We start from the raw sequence: 20,131 nt of genomic DNA, 5'->3' as shown, positions 1-20,131 counted from the left end.
CTCTATAAGCTCAGAGGAGGTCCTGAGCTTGGGATGAGGACACAGCTTGTGGCCCTGACCAGAGGACCCACCACACTGCACCTGTATTTCTCACTAAGCAACTGTGAGCAAATAAATGGGGGCTGTTTTCAGCCACTAAGTTGCAGTAATTTTTATATAGTAACTAGAGGCCCGGTGCACGAATTCATGCACCAGTGGGGTCCTTCAGTCTGGCCTGTGGGATCGGGCTGAAACCGGCTCTCCAACATCCCCCGAGCACGCAGGCCAGGCCAAGGGACACCACCAGTGCATGATTGGGACTGGGGAGGGATGCGGGAGGTTGGCCAGCTGGGGAGGGACTGCAGGAGGGCTCCAGGGTGTGTCCAGCCCATCTTGCTCAGTCCCAATTGGCCAGACCCCAGCAGCAAGCTAACCTACCAGTCGGAGTGTCTGTCCCCTAGTGGTTAGTGCACGTTATAGCTATTGGTTGACTGCCCCCTGGTCATCAGTTCACATCATAGCGCAGCGGTTCTAACCTGTGGGTCTCGACCCCTTTGGGGGTCAAATGACCCTTTCCCAGGGGTTGCCTAAGACCATTGGAAAACACAGATATTTACATTATGATTCATAACAGTAGCGAAATTACAGTTCTGAAGTAGCAACGAAAATAATTTTATGGTTGGGGGTCACCACAACATGAGGAACCGTATTAAAGGGTTGTGGCATTAGGAAGTCGGGCAGTGGGAGGAGGGGCCGGGGAAGGTTTGTGGGGGGCGATCGGAGCCCTGATCAGGCTGGTTGGCCACTGCAGTGTGTGTCATTGTGACCGGTCGTTCTGGTCATCCCATCATTCTGGTCACTTGGCTTTTATATATGTAGACTAAAGGCACAGTGCATAAAATTCATTCATGGGTGCAGTCCCTGGGCCTGACTGGCAATCGAAGCAGGAGCTTCTGGTGTGGAAGGGCAGGTGCCAGCTGACCTCTGGGCCCTGGGAAGCACCTGGGCTCCCACAGCCCCCCCGCACCTCAGTCATGGTGCCTGAGTCCCCATGCAGAGATGCAGCGAGCGCAGCTGGACGCCATGGGCCGGGGCACAGTGTGGGCCTCTGGGCCACCCAGCCACACCGCATGGAAGCCGGGCGTGCAGCACGCTCTCACCCGGCTGGCCTTGCAGACCGGCTCCTGCGCAAACCCACGGGGAGCCCAACTGGCCCCTGTGGTCCCAGTGGCTGCGGCCCGGCTCACCTGAGTGCGGGCGCTTCCCTAGCACATGAGCCCTGGTGTCCCGGGGGAGGGTAGCAGTGGGAGTGAGAGGGAGCTCGGGGGACACCCCACATTCTCACCGCACCTCCATCCCTGTCACCCCCACTCCCAGGTAGCCAGTGAGAGGTCGCAGCCCCCGGCCCCGAGCGCCACGGGAGGTTGGTCACCGCCACCCACTCCCAGATCCCAATCCCATCCTGGGGCCTGGCCCCAATCAGGTGATCAGGGCCTGCTGGCCACTGGTTGCCACCTGTGGGGAGATCAATCAGGGCTGCCCAGCTCCCTCAGTGCCCCAAGTCAAGTCTCATCCATCACCATTGATCCCCCCATACCCTCCACTTTCCCCGTCCTCCTCCACCTGCAATCACTACACGGTTGTCCATGTCCACGAGTTCTTCCCCCCTTTTTTCCCTTTTTTGCTCAATCGCTCCACATCACCCCCCTCCCAAACCCCTGCCCCACAGCTGTCAGTGAGCTATGACTCCATCTCTCTTGCTTGTTAGTTCACTTGCACTGTTGCTGCCAACCTAGCCAACTCTGGAATCCCTTTTCAGCCAATAGGACTGAAGCTTTCCTCATCCAATAGGAGGTGCACAACTCCGACCAACCAGAGTGGCTCTATCATGACCAACCAACACGGGAGGATTTGGAGTCCCCATGCAAATCAGGGGCCGCGGATGGTCACAATTGAGCTGTTTTGTGCTGAAAGTTTCTTTCTTCACGGTGCCCCAAACTGGGGTTTCCTGTTGGTGTTAAATGTGCGCCAGCCACCGGGGGAAGCGAACGGAAAGGGGGTGAGCCCAGCTGCAGTCCTGGCCGGCTTCCTCAGACAAACTGCGTCACGACCCGGGAGACAAGGCGACAGGGAGCTCTCCGCGCCGGAGAGGGGTCAGGGCCCAGTCCCAGGTGCCAGGCCTGGCTCCCGGCGTCTCAGTCCGAGGATGGAGTCTGGGGCCCCGAAAGTCCTTGGTGTTTCACTTCCTCTCACAACCGTGTCGCGTCCTCCTCCGAAAACCCGTGACGCGTGCCCAGCTCTCACTCCCATTGGGTAGCCGGTGTCTAACAAGGAAAGCCTCCGCGCGATTCCGGTTCAGAGCTCGCAGCCGCCCGGATGAGAGTCTCCCTGCCCGCGGAGAATGCGGATCCAGAGGTCCCAAACCCTCCTGCTGCTGCTCTCGGGGGCCCTGGTCCTGACCGAGACCTGGGCGGGTGAGTGCGGGTCGGGAGGGAGCCGCCTCTGCGGGGAGGAGGAGGCGGCTCGGCTGGGACGCAGGACCCCGGCTTAGGCGCCTGTCCCGCCACCGCCCAGACCCCAGATGCCCCACCTTGAGCCCCGCCCACGCCCTCTCTCTTCTCCGCCCCGCCCCGCCCCTCCGGCCCCTCGCCCCCGGCCCAGGCCCGCACTCCCTGAGATTTCCCCTCCCCCCAGGCCCGCACTCCCTGAGATCCCCTCCCCCCAGGCCCCCACTCCCTGAGATTTCCCCTCCCCCCAGGCCCGCACTCACTGAGATCCCCTCCCCCAGGCCCGCACTCCCTGAGATCCCCTCCCCCCAGGCCCGCACTCCCTGAGATTTCCCCTCCCCCCAGGCCCGCACTCCCTGAGATCCCCTCCCCCCAGGCCCGCACTCCCTGAGATCCCCCCCCAGGCCCGCACTTCCTGAGATCCCCCCCCCAGGCCCGCACTCACTGAGATTCCCCTCCCCCCAGGCCCGCACTCCCTGAGATTTCCCTCCCCCCAGGCCCGCACTTCCTGAGATCCCCCCCCAGGCCCGCACTTCCTGAGATCCCCCCCCAGGCCCCACTCCCTGAGATTTCCCCTCCCCCAGGCCCGCACTTCCTGAGCTATTTCTACACCGCGGTGTCCCGGCCCGGCGGCGGGGAGCCCCGCTTCATCGCCGTCGGCTACGTGGACGACACGCAGTTCGTGCGGTTCGATAGCGACTCCGCGAGCCCGAGGATGGAGCCGCGGGCGCCGTGGATGCAGGAGCCGTGGGTGGAGCAGGCGGACCCGCGGTATTGGGACGTAGAGACGAGGAACATCAGGGAAACCGCACAGGCTTTCCGCGCGAACCTGAAGAACCTGCGCCGCTACTACAACCAGAGCGCGGACGGTGAGCCACGCGGCTGCCCCCACCCATCCCCTCCGACGGGCCGGGGTCGCCCGAGAGGCCGGGTCCGAGCTTCACCGGAGGCTGCGGGACCCGTCCACCCCCCCCACCCCCCCCCCACCCCGGGAGGAGCCTGCGGGGAATTTGACCCGACTTCACTTTCAGTTTAGGTTTAATCCCTGCGGGCGGGGCGGCGGGGCGGAGCTTGAGGCGGGGCGGGGCTGCCTGGGGGGCGGGGCGGGGCTGCCTGCGGGGCGGGGCTCGAGGCGGGGCTGACCGCGGGGCGGGGCGGGGCGGGGCTCGAGGCGGGGCTGACCGCGGGGGCGGGGCCAGGGTCTCACACTTTCCAGTGGATGTACGGCTGCGAAATGGGGCCGGACGGGAGCTTCCTCCGCGGTTATGACCAGTTTGCTTACGACGGCGCCGACTACATCGCCCTGAACGAGGACCTGCGCTCCTGGACCGCGGCCAGCGGGGCGGCTGCTCAGCGTTCCCGGCGCAGATACGAGGATGTGGATGAGGCGGAGGTGCAGAGGAACTACCTGGAGAGGGTGTGCATGGAGTGGCTCCGCACATACCTGGAGAAAGGAAAGGACCTTCTGCGGCGCGCAGGTGCCAGGGGCGAAGGGCCGCCATCTCCCCTCGGGCTGGGGCCTGCGAAGAGGAGAGGAGGAAATGGGGTCAGCCTCAAAATAAGGCCCTCCTTGCGTGGGGAGACCGAAGATCCGGTAGCAGAGAGTGACCCCAGCTTTCTCTCCCGGAAAGTTAGGGTGCAGTCTCTCCTGGGATCCGGGAAAGGAGCGGGGACCAGCCCTGAAATAATCGATCAGGCTTCCCATGGGCCCTGCGGTGGCTCTGGGACCCACCGGGACCTTCTCTCTCAGGCCTTGCTCGCTGCCCCTCGCCCACTGGGTCCGAGGTCTGACCTGGCTTTTCTGAGTCATGTGGCCTCCACCCAGGTCAGGACCAGAAATGCCTTTTCTCCCCTCAGAGACCTGCCTCCTGCCCTGGGCTGTGTCACTCTGATTCTAGAGCTTTCTGAAGACTAGGAGGTCCTTCCAGCTGCCTCAGTCCCGGCTGGTGTGTGCGCTGTGTGCTCCTTCCCCCACCACAGGGGTCCTGTCCAAGGATGGTCACATGGGCGCTGCTGGAGTGGCCCAGGATCGATGCCAAGTTCCTGAATATCCTCACCCTTCCCTCAGACCCTCCAAAGACACACGTGACCCATCACCCCCTCTCTGACCGGGAGGTCACCCTGAGGTGCTGGGCCCGGGGCTTCTACCCTGCGGACATCACCCTGACCTGGCAGCGTGACGGGGAGGACCAGACCCAGGACATGGAGCTGGTGGAGACCAGGCCTGCCGGGGACGGGACCTTCCAGAAGTGGGCGGCCCTGGTGGTGCCCCCTGGCGAAGAGCAGAGATACACGTGCCATGTGCAGCACGAGGGGCTGCCCGAGCCCCGGACCCTGAGATGGGGTGAGGAAGGCTGTGGGCACAGAGCCTCTTCTCAGGGCAGCAGGGGCTGAGGCCTGGGGTCAGGGCCCTCACCCTCCCTTCCCTTCTCCTCCCAGAGCCGCCTCCTCACACCTTCATCTCCATCATCCTGGGCATCGCTGGGATCCTGGTTCTGCTGGGAGCTGTGGCTGGAGCTGTGATGTGGGGGAGGAGGCGCTCAGGTGGGCAGGGGTGGGGTCTGAGTCTCTTGTCCCAGGGAGGGGTTCAAGCCCAGGAAGAAGTGTGTCCCACTTCATTCATGGGAAGCACCAGCCCACACGTGTGCTTGCCCAGTGTGGGCCCTATTTGCTCACACTAACTCCTTAGTAAGGCACGTGTGAGAATGAGGCATAGATTTATCACCTGGTGATTCTACTGATGGAGACCAGGTCAGAGTGGAAGGTCCCTGCGGAGGGCAGACCTCCAGGAGGGCAGTTGGTCCAGTCCCCACGTGTGTACTTTCCTCAGGTTTCCTGATCCTGCCCTGGGTCTGTGGTCACAGTTCCGGAAACTTCTCTGGGGCCCAGGACTAGGGCTTCCTTTAGGACCTCATGGCCCTGCCTCCTCCCTGGTCTCACAGGGTGTTTGTTTCCCGCAGGTGGGAAAGGAGGGAGCTACGCTCAGGCTGCCAGTGAGTATGGAGGGGTGACGCTGAGGCCTGTGACAATGCAGACGGGATCCCGTGGGGGACCTCACCCCCATAGTTCCTCCTTTAGTCTCCTGTCCTGGGGGCTCTGACCACATCCCGTCTTGTTCTATCCCAGGCAGTGACAGTTCCCTGGGCTCTGATGTGTCTCTCAAGGCTTCTAAAGGTGAGACCCTGGTGTGGGGAGGGGCTGGGCAGAGGGGAGGACTGGGTAATGGAGTTTCTCTGGGACATTTTGAGCATGAAGTGGACTTTGGAGAATGTCACCAGTTACAGTGACTGACTTGTATTTGTTCATGATTGTTTTCTTCTACAGCCTGAGGCATGTGCCTTGTGGGGACTGAGTGATGAAAGATTTGTTCAGGCCCCAACTTCCTGCCTCAAGAAGTAGATAGACCTGTGGACTGAAGGGCCCCAGGTTCCATTCTGGTCAAGGGCATGTACCTTGGTTGCGGGCACATCCGTAGTAGGAGGTAGCTGATGGATGTTTCTAACTCTCAATCCCCCTCCCTTCCTCTCTATAAAAAATCAATAAAATTTATTAAAAAAGAAAAAAAACCTCTGCTTAGCCCTAGCCAGTTTGGCACAGTGGATAGAGCGTTGGCCTACGAACTGAAAGGTTCTGGGTTCCATTCCTGTCAAGGGCACATGCCTGGGTTACAGGCTCGATCCCCAGTATGGGGCATGCAGGAGGCAGCCAGTCAATGATTCTCTCTCATCATTGATGTTTCTATCCCTCCCCCTTTTCCTTCCTCTCTGAAATTAAAAAAAAAAAGTGTCTGTGTGTGTGTGTGTGTGTGTGTGTGTGTGTGTATATATATATGTATATATATGTATATGTGTGTGTGTGTATATATATACATATATATATATACATATGTATATGTATGTGTGTGTGTGTGTATACATATACACACACACACACATACATACTAGAGAGGCCCGTTGCACGAAGATTCATGCAATAGGCCTTCCTTCCCCTGGCTGCCAGCACTGGTTTTCCTCCGGCACCCAGGACCCAGGCCTTCACTCCAGCCGTGGTGGAGAAGCCAAGCCTCTTCAGTCTTCAGTCGTCTTCAGTCTTCAGTCTTCACTCGGGCCAGAGCCTTCAGTCTTCGCTCCATGCCTGTGTATGCAAATTAACCCGCCATCTTTGATGGGTTAATTTGCATACTCCTGATTGGCTGGCGGGTGTCATGGAGGTACGGTCAATTTGCATCTTTCTCTTATTAGCGTAGATATATAAAGAACCTCTGCTTAGGCCCAACCGATGTGACTCAGTGGTTGAGCATCAACCTATGAACCAGGAGGTCAGGGTTCGATTCCTGGTCAGGGCACATGCCCAGGTTGCAGGCTCGATCCTCAGTGGGGGGCCTGCAGGAGGCAGCAGATCAATAATTCTCTCATCATTGATGCTTCTATCTCACCTCCCTCTCCTTTCCTGTCTGAAATCTATCTATATATAAAGGCTAATATGCTAAGTGCCCTTCCCACTATCTGCGCACTGACCACCAGGGTGTAGACGCTCAACGCAGGAGCTGCTGAGCTGCAGTGACTTGGCAGGCGGTTCTCAGGTGATGCACCCTGAAACCAGAGAGGAGGGAGCCGGATTCCTCCCGGGGCCGCGAGATTCCACCTTCGGCCGCGGGTTATGTTGTTGCTGGGCATGTCGGCCCGAATCTGGTTACTGCTCACTTGTGTTTGCGTTCCACACCCTGTACGCAGCAGCTTTGCAGAGTGCCCTCTCTCACTCTGGGACCCCTCGGGATGTTGGGAGAGCTGGTTTCAGCCTGATCCCCGCAGGCCAAGCCGAGGGATTCCACCTGCGGGAGGGATCCCACTCACTCCACAGCTGCCTTTCGAGCCACGGAGCCACCCAGGTGCGGCCGGCCTGGGAGGGACCGAGGAGGGTTGGCTCCAGGGCATGTCTGGCCCTTCTCCCCCAGTCCTGCCCGCCGGCCACCTTCTAATTAATTTCCTTTCAATGTGCATGAATTCATGCACCGGGCCACTAGTAACATATAAAGAAACTCTGATTGGGAGGCTGGCACACCTGGGCCCCCACGCCTCCTCCCCACACTTTTTTTCCAGGGCTCGGAAGTAGGAGAGGGGAAGGGAGGAATGGGAGATGGGATGAGATGGCCCAACATGCAGGACAGGTGCCACAGAGGGAGCCTGGGGACAGGGCCCCTAAGGGTACAGGTAGGAGGAAAGGAGAGCTTGCCAGCAGGGGCAAGGAGGTCACAGTGAAGGAGGTCTTGCCCAAGGAGTGGAGGGGGGGGTGGTGTGAGGGATCCAGGATGGGAGCGATCATGGCCAGAGGCGGTGGGTGGAGGAACGGTAAGAGGCTGCTGCCTGTGATGGAGGGTCATCAGGTCAGGGTGGGGCAGGGAGGGTGTGGCAGTGAGGCGAGGGGCGCCAGGGGCTGTGTGGCAGTGAGGTGAAGGTGTCAGCCCGGGCCCAGGTGAAGAGGTGGATGGACCTGCCAGTGTCCCCGGGGACAGGCAGGTGGCAGGGGTCTCAGGGAGGCACTGTGCCCAAGGGTAGTTTAGGGCTAGAAAGCGGGGAGGATAGCAAGGGAAACGAACTCACATGCCCAAGTCAGGCAGGCACGGTGCACGTGGGGCAGGTCCCCCACGCAGAGGCTGAGGGTTGGCCATGCAGCACAGGAGGCGGAGTGTGGGGAGCAGGCCTGCGGCAGGGGAAAGCCAGAGCTGACCGAGTGGCCTAAACAAGGATTCTGGATACTTGGTGTAGGGAGTGAGGCCACTGGTCCAGGAGCCAATGGGTGGGTGGGGGAGGGTTAGGGCCAAAGAAGCGTTGGACCAAGAGCAGTTTGCAGGTCAGCGTGTAAATGGAGAGCCAAGGTCCTAACCTGGCACCTGGGACCTCCCATCGTGGCACTGCAAGCACAGGTGTTATCTGCACATGTGCCTTTATTTCAGGAGATGGGACCGCGCTCTGCATCAGACCAGCAGACCGCAAAGACTTCGCCCTAAACTGAACAGGCTCTGCATCAGGGAGGAGGGCGAGATTGGGGAGCTCAGACTCCAAGCCTACAATCACTCCTGCACAATGGGGTACTGAGAAGTGGGGCAGGCCAGTCCATTTCCTCTGGGAGGTGGCAGGGAAGTCAGAGCCACAGTGGATGGGTGTCCAGTTCCATTGAAGGACTACCATTCCCAGAAAACCCGCGTCCCACTCCTAAACCCACACACACGCTCAGAAGAACCGCACCAGAAAACCTACCCTCGCTCAGGTGAGAACTGAAGTTGTCTGAGGTAAAAAAGGCAATTCTATTTAGGGCTGCAGCCCAACACCCCTCTGCCCGGGGACCCCAGGAAGGACCCTCCCTCTTCAGCACTTCACCAGGAGGTCATTTCTGGGGAGAAATGTAGAATCTCCCTGGATTCCGAAGTTTTACACTTACTTGCTGTCTTTGCAGAGTTGAGTTCATCTTTGAACATATCAAAACTAATCTGCTGGGAGGTGTGCCTGAAGCAGGAGGCAAGGGACTGGCCTGAGCTGCCGCCCTCCTCGAGGCTGTTAGGCAGTAATTATAAGAGATGTGGGCCCAGGAAAGTCATGGCTAGGTCAACAGTAAACTCCCCGTTTCAGCAGCTGTTTCAGATATCCCAGCTTGCCCAGCTGGCCTCGCTTTACCCCACTCTAACATTTGCTAATGTAGATTTTCCTAGCTGTTGAGTTTTAAATGGTTCATGGGTCTTACTTTGTGTTTGTGGCAATAAGCCCCCTGGAATCCACTCTGGACTTAAGTACAGGTGTGGTTCTCCCTTGAATTACTGCTAACAGCATCTTAGAATGTACCAATCCTGAACCCGGTCACTCCTCACTCCCCACCCCTTTCCCAACTCAGCATGAAGCAAAACCTCTCCTTTGGACTTCACCAGTCGGAAATCCCTACCGATGGCTCCACGATCCTATGCCTCCTTGGGGTCAGCAGTACAGGCAACACGGAGAATAGCACCAATGCATAGATTACCGGGTGTCATGTAATCTCCATCGCACCACAATGAGAGTGGGTTGGATCCGTTCATTTTCACAGCTCGAGAATCTGAGGCCCTGAGATTCTGAATGTCTGGCCTAGGTTCTCCAAAAATGTTGGCCTTGAGGCTTAGAGGACACCTGACCTCCTGGGAAGCCCAGCCACCTGGGACTGAGCCACACCAAGGAGGCGCCACACAGGAGGAAGAGCCATGAGGGGCCAGACCCCAGGGACACTCTCCCTTACACGGTCCACAGCCAGGGGGATGCAGACGGGAGGGTACGTTCTATTAACCAGAGACTCCTTGGTGTGAATCATTCTTGAGTTATTAAAACAGCAGAGGGGAGGGGATGGAAGAGTGTAGCCTTGAGAGTAGCTTATCATGTACCAGTTTGAACAGAGGAGCCAATACATTTTGGGGTTTATTTAATTGACAGGAGCTTCTCATAAATTGTGGAAGGTCACAGCAAAGAAAAAGAAATGCCTTTTTCTGTCCTTACACCCACCACAGTGCAAAGCCCTGGTCACAGAGGGGATAACCACCATCCCGGGTTACACAGCATTTTTCTTAACCCAACAGAGGTATAAGTACTGCGGATAAGAGAAAACAAAAACTTGTGCTATCGTGCCCTCTACTGGAAAAGAAAAGTCAGTACCTACCTATGGACTACTGAATTGTTGACAGTAGAAAGTAAAACAGTGCCTAAATGAGATGGTGAGAAACAATCCATCAAACACTACGAACAGCCAAGGTAACATGGGAGCACAGAAAGAAAATGAAGTTTCCAGAAACCACACTCAAAGCCATGGAAGACTGTGACATAAATGGCAGGGAATTTAAGATTGCAGTTATACTGTAAAGAAGCCCAATGAGATACAAGAGAACTCAGAAAGGCAATTCAGTGATCTCAGGAAGAAAATTAATTAACAAAAAGAGTTCTTTAACAAAAAGATTGAAATTATAAAAAAGAACCAAATGAGGTTCTGGAGCTGCAGAGCTCAGTAAGTGAGCACTGGGAACTGAGCAGACCAGATGGAAGAGAGAATTTCAAAGACAGCAAACTAGAAACGACCCAGGAGTAAGAAGAGAAAGAGCTAAGAGTTATTCAACAACAACAAAAAGTGGGGCCCTGGCCAGTGTGGCTCAGTTGGTTGGAGCGTCATCCTGAGGACTGAAAGAGCACAGGCTGGATCCCCAGTCCAGGCATGTGCAGGCCGCAGCCAGTCACTATTTCTCGCTCACATCAATGGTTCTCTCTCCACCCCACTCTCTAAAATAAACATATTTTAAAAGTTTTTTTAAAAGTTTGTGTGAGGTGGGGAGGGGATGAAGAACTCTATGGGAACTGACTAAAAAGAGCAACCTAAGGATAATAGGTATACCAGAAAGAGAAGAGAGGGAGAGGGAAACAGAGAGCCGACTCAAAGAAAGTATTGATAAGAATTTCCCAAGCCAGTGGAACGAGCTGCACATGAGAATAGAGGAGGCTGAAGATGGTGATGTAGCTAAACGTGGTACTTGCTGCCTCCACAGCCACATCAAAATTACAACTAAAACACAGAACCGTCATCATTCAGAACCACCTGAAATCTAGCTGAACATAAGTCCTACAACTGGGAAATTAAAGAAACATCGAGACTGCTACGAGGGGACATGGGCGGAATTGTGGAACCAGCTGACCCCACATCTGTGTGGCAGTTTAAAACTGGCAGGGATGTCTTGGCCGTGGAGGTTTCCCTGAGGAGTGAGGGGTCCCAGCCCCGGATCCTAGTGCCAGGTAGAGAAGTCCCCACAAGTTCTGGCTGTAAAAACCAGCAGGACTCGGCCAGTGTGGATCATAGGTTGAGCATCGACCCATGAACCAAAAGGTCACAATTTGATCCCTAGTTGGTGCACATGCCCAGGTTGCAGGCTCAATCCCCAGTAGGCATGCAGGAGACAGCTGGTCAATGATTCTCTCTCATCATTGATGTTTCTATCCCTCTCCCTCCCCCTTCCTCTCTCTGAAATCAATAAAAACATATTTAAAAAAACAAACAGTGGGGATTGTGGCTAAGTGACATGGAGGCTGCTGGCCCAGGCAGTTCCTCTTAAAGGATCCATGCACGAACTTACTCAGACTCACTCTCTCTGAGATCCAGAGCTAGGGCAGCAGATTGGAAGGAATCTAGGACATTCAGGGAGGAACTAACTTGCCTGGAATTAGAGGGAGAGCGGGAGGGGCAGCTTTCTCCCAGACAAAGTGCTGGTAACGCCCACCAAAGAGCAGGCAGGCAGCACACAACATCTGAATCTCCATCAGCCTGGCTCACACTTTTCACTCCACCCTGGTGATTCCCTGAGACCCTGCCCCACCCTACTTGTAGCTCATCCTAGCCATTTCCAGTGGCTTTTCCATAAAACAAGCTTCTATTGTCTCATGCTCTGGACTTTCCTAAAATCTTTCAAACAAGCAGCAGCTGGCCTCAGCATGCCCAGTAACCCTCAATAAGTGTCCCCAGGCCTGGTACTAGCAGCAGCCTGACTTGGTTCACAGCTTGGCTTCTCCTGGGCACCTCCAAGCCCAACACAAATAGCATCCATCTACAGGTTGCTTTGTAGCTCATGCTGGGTGGCCCAGGCAGGACAGAGGCAGTGATTGATTTTGCACCTCCCGGGATGCTCAAGAGCCAGTGCACCTGCGGTGCAGCTTCAGACCACGCCAGATTACAACCTTACCACCTCCACAATGATATTCTCGAGGAGCAGACTCAGTGAGCACCAAAGCCCCACTGAAGCAAGTCCTGCTCCACAGGGGCATCTCTTGCACAGCAACTCTTCCACTGTAGTTGTAGCTGGGCCACACAGCCAATTGGCCTGGGGTTCAATTCCTCCCAGTGATGCCAATAGCAAGCAAGGCTCAACTACAACTGGATAGTGTACACAGCCCACACAGGGGCACACTTGGAGTGCCCAGCTCAGATGACTGGGAAGCTGAGCCACTAAGCCCTTCAAGACACCTACTACACAAGGCCATTCTACCAAGTTTGGGAAACATAGCAGATCTACCTAATACATAGAAACAAAAGCAGAGAGAGTGGAAGGGACAGGGAGAGACAGCTAAAATGCGGAGACAAAGAAACATGTCACAGCCCTGACCGGTTTGGCTCAGTGGATAGAGCGTCGACCTGCGAACTGAAGGGTCCCAGGTTCGATTCTGGTCAAGGGCATGTGCCTTGGTTGCAGGTGCATCCCCGGTGGGGGGTGTGCAGGAGGCAGCTGATTGATGTTTCTAACTCTCTGGCCCTCTCCCTTCCTCTCAGTAAAAAATCAATAAAATATATTTAAAAAAAGAAAAAGAAAAAAAAGAAAAAAGAAACATGTCACAAATGAAAGAGCAAGAGAAATCTCCAGAAAAATAAATAAATAAAATGGAAGCAAAAACTACCAGAACTTGAGGGAATGACTCAGCACAGGAAACTGGAGTGTCTGCCTTCTGAGTTCTAACCCCAGAGCCCCTGATCCTGACTTCTGCTCACCTAGCTCCAGTCCACTCTGCCCTCCCTCTGCCAGAGCACAAAATGGGTGGCTCCACAGGGAATTTTGTGCATTGGCCCTTTGAGAGGGTGCCTGAATTTCTAGCTGTCTCTCCCTGGCAGACAGCAACCCTGGTGATTTTCCCAGCTAGATGTTATGTGGGTACCCTTCTCAGTTCTGGTGCTCTCTGAGACCGCAGAGTTCTCAGTGGCAAACCCCCACAGCTGAGCTATCTCTCCGGAACTTCAGCTGTTGTCTGTGGGAGCCCGGCCAGCCCTTTAGTGCCTCCGGCCCTCCCATCAGTCTCTATGAGGTCTCCATTTTCTGTTCTCGGTTATCAGGGTTCTCTCCAGTATGTCTTCAGTTGAGTATCTCCCTTTGACTTTAATTTTTGGCATTTTAACTATGATGTGTCTGGGCATGGGCCTGTTTGGGTTCTTCTTGCCTGGGACTCTCTGTGCCTCCTGGACTTATGTGACTTTTTCCTTCACCAGGTTAGGGAAGTTTTCTGCCATTATTTCTTCAAACATGTTCTCTATCCCTTGCTCACTTTCTTCACCTTCTGACATACCTACTATGTGAATATTGTTATGTTTCATGTTGTCTCACAGCTTCCTTAAACTGTCCTCCTGTTTATTAATTGTTTTCTCTTTTTGGTTCTCTATTGAGTGGTTTTTTTTCCTACCCTGTCTTCTAATTCACTGATCTGATCCTCAGCTTCCCCTAATCTGCTGTGTATTCTTTCCACTGTGTTCTTTATTAGTGCTATGTCATTCTTCATAGTTACTATGTCTTTTCCCATGCTGTTGAGCATCTTTGCCATCATTATTATGAACTATATGTCTGATCAATTTCTTATCTCCACTTCATTTAGTTTTTCTTCTGAAGAATTCTCTTGTCTTTTCGTTTGGGGTATTTATTTATTTATTTATTTATTGTCTCCCCATTTTGGCTGCCTGTTTGGGTTTGTGACTATGTATTAGATCTTCTATGCCTCTCAATCTCTAGTGCAGGACAGTGTCAAATGCTGTTTCTGGCTAAATAGGTCAGGCAAAGACTCAACACCTCCAGAGACTCACCTCTGCCTGCAGATTGATTGGATTCAGTCTTGAGTATCCTCAGATGGGGTGAGAGATTTTCCAACATGGTGTGACCAATGCTTCTGCCTGAATGCTAATTGCTATTCTCTTAATGTGCCCCAGAAATTCCAAAGGGTGGGGCAAAGGGTTTTCCAATAGCGTGCGTCAACTGTCTTCCCCCATGCAAATCTGTTGGGATAGCAAAAGTCTGCCTGAGAAAGATGTACTCTGCAGCATGAGGGAACGACTCAGCACAGGAAACTGGGGTGTCTGCCTTACCACCTCTAATCTTAGAGCCCCAAATTCTGGCTTCTGCTCACACAGCTCCAGTTACTCTGCCCTCCCTCTGCTGGATCCTAAATGTGAGTGGCTGCACAGGAAATTTTGTGCATTGGTCCTTTAAGAGAGTGCCTGCTTTTCTAGCGGTCTCTCCCCGATAGACAGCAATCCTGCTGCTTTTCACAGCAGATGTTATGTGGGCACATTTATCAGTTATTGTGTGCTCTATTTCTTTCACCAGGTAGGATTTAGACCGAAGAATTCTCAGTGGCAACCCGCCCACAATTGAGCTATCTCTCCAGAACTTCAGCTGCTCTGTGTGAAAACCCAGCAAGCCCTTTTGCGCCTCTACTCTTCCTACTCACTATGAGCTCTCCACTTTTTGTCCTTGGTTATCAGTGTTCTCTCCAGCTAGTCTTCAGTTCTAATTTTGCCCTTATTTTCTATGTTTCTGCACAAAAATTGTTTTAGGTAATTATTACTAATTTATTTTATATGGAAAACTAAAACCAATAATGGCTAAGGAGTGTATCATAAGTCACAAACAAACAACAACAAACATACACACACAAAAACTACCAGATACAGGGTTCAAAACAATGGTTATAGGGATGCTCAAGAAACTTACTGACAACTTCAAGGAACTTGGTGAGAACATCAACAACATTAAAAAGGACCAGTCAGCCCTAACTGGTTTGGCTCAGTGGATAGAGCATCAGCCTGTGGACTGAAGGGTCTTAGATTCGATTCTGGTCAAGGGCATGTACCTTGGTTGTGGCACATCCCCAGTTGGGGGTGTGCAGGAGGCAGCTGATTGATATTTCTCTCTCATCGACGTTTCTAACTCTCTATCCCTTTCCCTTCTTCTCTGTAAAAAAACAAACAAAAAACAATAAAAATATTTTAAAAAAATAATCTATTAAATAAATACATAAATAAAAAATAAAAAGGACCAGTCAGAAATTAAGCATACACTAACTGAAATAAAGAATAATTTATAGGGAATCAAAAGTAGAGTAGAGGATGCTGAAAATCCAATGAAGAAGTTGGAATATAAGGAAACAAAAAGCAGACAATCAGAGCAGCAAAAAGAAAAAATAATCCAGAAGTATGAAGGAGCCTCTGGGACAACATCAAGAATAACAACATTTATATCATGGGGGTGGAGAAGGAGAAGAGAGGGAGCAAGAAATTGAAAATCTCTTTGAAAAAGTAATGACATAAAACTTCCTTTACCTGGTGAAAGAAATAGACATACAAGTCCAGGAAGCAGAGCAAGTCCCAAATAAGATGAATCCAAAGAGACCTGCATCAAGACATATCATAACTAAAATGTCAGAAGTTAAAGACAAAAAGAGAATATTAAAAGCAGCAAAAGAAAAGCAGTTAGTTACCTACAAGGGAATGCCCACATGACTGTCAGCTGATTTCTCACGAGAAACTTTGCAGGCCAGAAGGAAGTGGCAAGAAATATTCAAAGTGATGAAAAGTGCCCTAGCTGGTTTGGCTCAGTGGATAGAGAATCAGCCTGAGGACTGAAGAGTGCCAGGTTTGATTCCGATCAAGGGCATGTACCTCGATTGCAGGCTTGTTCTCCAGCCCTGTTCAGGGCCTTTGTGGGAGGCAACCAATCGATGTGTCTTCTCACATTGATGTTTCTCTGTCTCTCCCTTTCCCTTCCACTCTCTTTAAAAATCAATGGGAAAATGTCCTCAGGTGAGGATTAACAAAAAAAGAAAACATACACACACAAAAACAAAGTGATGAAAAGCATGTACCTACAGGCAAGATTACTCTACCCAGCAAAGCTATCATTTAGAATTGAAGGTAAGATAAAGAGCTTCTCAGACAAGAAGAAGCTAAAGGAGTTCATCACCACCAAACCAGTATTACATGAAGTGTTAAAAGGTCTTTGTTTTTAAACCCTTATCCAAGGATAATCCCCCCCCCCCGCCCATTGATTTCTAGAGAGAATGGAAGGGATCAGAGGGAAAGAGAGAGAAAAACAACGATGTGAGAGAGACACATTAATTGGTTCCCTCCCACATACACACCCACTGAGGCTGGGGAACCAGCAACTAAGGTATATATCCTTGACCTGGAATTGAATCCATGACCCTCAGTCCATGGGCCAACCCTCTAACCACTGAGAAAAACCAGTCAGGGCAAAAGGTTTTCTTTAAGAATATGGAGGAGATAAAGAATGGCGGCAGAGTAAGTGGATGCTACACAGACATGCTCTCAGGACCAAACTGGAAATACAACTAAATTACAAAATAACTTCCTCAAAAAACAATGGAAGACTTGGTGGATAGAACCCTGATAACCGAGGACAGAAAATGGAGACCACATAGAGACTTGGAGGAGGGGCAGAGTCATGAAAGGGCTGGCTGAGAGCCCACAGATAGCAGCTGAAGTTCTGGAGAGATATCTCAGCTGTGGGGAGTTGCCACTGAAAACTCTGGGGACTAATCCCAAAGCTGGCCTCCCCAGCGGAGAGCACCAGAACTGAGAAGGGTGCCCACATAACATCTGGCTGTGAAAAGCAGCAGGGTTGCTATCTGCCAGGGAGAGAAGGCTGGAAATGCAGGCACCCTTTACGAGGGCCAATGCACAAAAGTCCCTGTGCAGCCACTCTCCTTGTGCTCTGGCAGAGGGAGGACAGATGGATTGGAGGTATGGGAGCAGAAGCCAGAACCAGGGGCTCTGGGATTAGAGCTCAGAAGGCAGACAACCTGGTTTCCTGTGCTGAGTCATTCCCTCACTCTGTGGAGTTCATCTTTCTCAGGCAGTCATTGGTTATCCAAGTGATTTCACCTGGGGGAAGACAGTTGACTCACCCTATTGGAAAACATCTTGCCCCACAATGTGGAGTTTCTGAGGCCCATTAAAAGGCTGGGAATAACAATTAGCCTTCAGGCAGAAGCAATTGCTGCACACTGTTGGAAAAACTCTCCCCACACCTGTGGATGTCTGCCTTGAGAGTTATTCAAGACTGAATCCAGGGAGAAACCAAGATGGCAGCATAGTTAAACACCTAAACTGCAGCCTCGCACAACAATTTCAAAAATACAACTAAAAGACAAAATGGACATCATCCAGAACCACAGGAAAGCTGGCTGACTGGAAATCCTACAACTAGAAGGAAAGAGAAAACCACAAGGAAAATCAGAGGAGCTGTAAAAGCCTGAGGTACGGAGACATGGGTGCGCGTGTGTAGAGAGGACGGAGCCAGAGAGGACGGGGCGGCTGAGTGCCTGGCTGGCATTCTCTAGCGGGAAGGAGATAAAAGCTCCAGACTGTGCTGAACCCCAGCTCTGACTGCACTGAACCCCAGTTCTGGGCAAGACCCTGGGGACCCAGACTCATACTGGGGGAACCTGGGCTGTAAGGCGGAAACTCAGGGGAGCGCCGAAAGGCAGAGCTCCGGAGGCGTGCACGTGAATGCACGCAGAGGATGGACTGTTGACTGTGCCGCTGAATTGCCCTAGCAGGAAGGAGACAAAAGCTCCAGATTGTGCTGAACCCCAGTTCCAACTGCACTGAACCCCAGTTCCGGGCGAGAATCTGGGAATCCAAATTCATTGGGGGAGAGACTAGACTGTTTGGCAGTGGGCGAAACTCCAAGGCACCTTTCTCTCAGAGGTGCTTACAGTGAGTACCGAGGGACACTGAGACCTAGGAACCTCATAGGGTGGGGCTGACAGGAAGCCAAGGCTGTAGGCTCCACCCTGAAACTCTGCCTTATCCAAGCTGAGCACAGAGGCTTTTACAATTTTGCAAGTCTAGTCGAATAAGGCTGTCTCCCAGCGTAGACACAGCTGATCCTCACAGCAAATTGGCCTGGAGGTCAACTCCTCCCACTGATACCAACAACAATCAAGACTTAACTACAACAAGGCTGTACACACAGTCCACAAAGGGGTGCACCAAGAGTGTCCACCTCAGGTAACTGGGGAGGCCGAGCCACTGGCCCATATAGGACAACTAGCACACAAAGCTACCCTACCAACTCCGGGAAGCAGCAAAAATGTGGAGACAAAGAAACAGATCAAAAACCAAAGAAATGGAGGAAAACAAATGACTGGAGATAGAGTTCAAAACCACGGTTATAAGGTTTTTCAAGAATTTCCTAAAAAAGGCCGATAAATTTAGCAAGACCCTCGAGGATATGGAAAAGGACCAACTAGAAATTAAACATACACTGACTGAAATAAAAAATATTATACAGACACCCAACAGCAAACTAGAGGAACGCAAGAATCAAGTCAAAGAAGCAAAAATCACTCAACTGGAAAAGCTAAAAGAAAAAAGAATCCAAAAATTTGAAGATAGTGTAAGAAGCCTCTGGGACAACTTCAAGCGTACCAACATCAGAATTATGGGGGTGCCAGAAGAAGAGAGAGAGCAAGATACTGAAAACCTATTTGAAGAAATAATGACTGAAAACTTCCCCACCTGGTGAAAGAAATAGACTTACAAGTCCAGGAAGTGCACAGAACCCCAAACAAAAGGAATCCAAAGAGGACCACACCAAGACACATCATAATTAAAATGCCAAGGGCAAAAGACAAAGAGAGAATATTGAAAGCAGCAAGAGAAAAACAGTTAATTACCTACAAGGGAGCACCCATACGATTGTCAGCTGATTTCTCAACAGAAACTATGCAGGCCAGACGGGAGTGGCAAGAAATAGTCAAAGTGATGAACAGCAAGAACCTACAACCAAGGGTACTCTACGCAGCCAAACTGACATATTCAGAATTGAAGGTCAGCTAAAGAGCTTCACAGATAAGAAAAAGCTAAAGGAGTTCATCAACACCAAACCAGTATTATATGAAATGCTGAAAGGTATTCTATAAGAAGAGGAAGAAGAAGAAAAAGGTAAAGATAAAAATTATGAACAACAATAAATATCTATCAACAAGTGAATCTAAAAATAAAGTGAATTAAAAATCTGATGTACAGAATAAACTGGTGAATAGAATAGAATCAGGGGCATAGAAAGGGAGTGGACTGACAACTCTCAGGGGTAAAGGGGTGTGGGGAGTGTGGGAAGAGACTGGACAAAAATTGTACACCTATGGATGAGGACAGTCGGGGGAGGTAAGGGAAGAGGGTGGGATGGGAACCAGGTGGAGGGGAGCTATGGGGGGAAAAAAGAGGAACAACTGTAATAATCTGAACAATAAATATTTATTAAATTTAAAAAAAAGACTGGGGAGAGAAACCAAGATGGCGGCATAAGGTAAACACCTAACTGTTGCCTACCACAACAATTTTGAAACTACAACTGGAAAACAGAGTGCACACCGTCCAGAACCACCGGATAGCTGGCAGAGTGGAAAACCTACAACTAGAGAAAAACAGAGAGGGGGACGCTGAGCCTCAGGAGCTGTGGAGGTGCGGAGATCCGTGAGCGCGGAAAGGGCGGGCGGCTGAATACGCGGAAGGCTTGCTCATGGGTTGCGCACGCGGAGAGGGAGGGCAGCTGACGCTGCGTGGCTAGCTTTCTCTTTTGGGAGAAAAGCAGGGCCGCCCGACTGCACTGAGGTCCAGCTGCGGTCGGAGAAACTGGGCTGTTTGGCAGCGGACGAGGTTTGAGAGCGGCCTTATCTCAGAGGCGCGCAGCCATTAATTCGGGCACGGAGGAACCGGCCCTCTTAGGGCGGCACGAACAGAAACCAAGTTTGTCTGCGCCACCCTGAGACTCCGCCCCATCCAAGCTGAGCACAGCCCTCCCAGTGACTGGATTT

At 52.3% G+C, this 20,131-nt stretch overlaps 1 protein-coding gene and 1 non-coding gene across 3 annotated transcripts; one reads left to right on the top strand and one right to left on the bottom strand.

Moving 5' to 3' along the window:
• Positions 1-1,989: 1,989 nt before the first annotated feature.
• LOC103300539 (patr class I histocompatibility antigen, B-1 alpha chain-like) lies at positions 1,990-6,230 on the top strand. 2 transcript variants are annotated; one of them, XM_054722189.1, is made up of 8 exons: positions 1,994-2,453; positions 3,071-3,355; positions 3,686-3,964; positions 4,555-4,830; positions 4,926-5,030; positions 5,447-5,479; positions 5,613-5,660; positions 5,811-6,228. In XM_054722189.1, the coding sequence occupies exons 1-8, from the start codon at positions 2,381-2,383 to the stop codon at positions 5,813-5,815; spliced, it is 1,104 nt and encodes a 367-aa protein (XP_054578164.1). In that variant the 5' UTR covers positions 1,994-2,380; the 3' UTR covers positions 5,816-6,228. The 2 variants fall into 2 exon arrangements, with proteins under 2 accessions (XP_054578165.1, XP_054578164.1); XM_054722190.1 differs by lacking the exon at positions 4,926-5,030 and having other exon boundaries at positions 1,990-2,453; positions 5,811-6,230.
• A 6,104-nt stretch (positions 6,231-12,334) lies between these two features.
• On the bottom strand, positions 12,335-12,402 carry MIR9237A (microRNA mir-9237a). Its single transcript, NR_130547.2, is given in 1 exon segment — positions 12,335-12,402. It is a non-coding gene; the product is annotated as a microRNA mir-9237a (primary transcript).
• Positions 12,403-20,131: the final 7,729 nt, after the last annotated feature.

The sequence above is a fragment of the Eptesicus fuscus genome, chromosome 10, assembly GCF_027574615.1.
Source record: "Eptesicus fuscus isolate TK198812 chromosome 10, DD_ASM_mEF_20220401, whole genome shotgun sequence".
NCBI lineage: Eukaryota > Metazoa > Chordata > Mammalia > Chiroptera > Vespertilionidae > Eptesicus > Eptesicus fuscus.
Note: the sequence above shows the minus strand (reverse complement) of the source record. Positions and strands in the feature narration are given on the sequence as shown.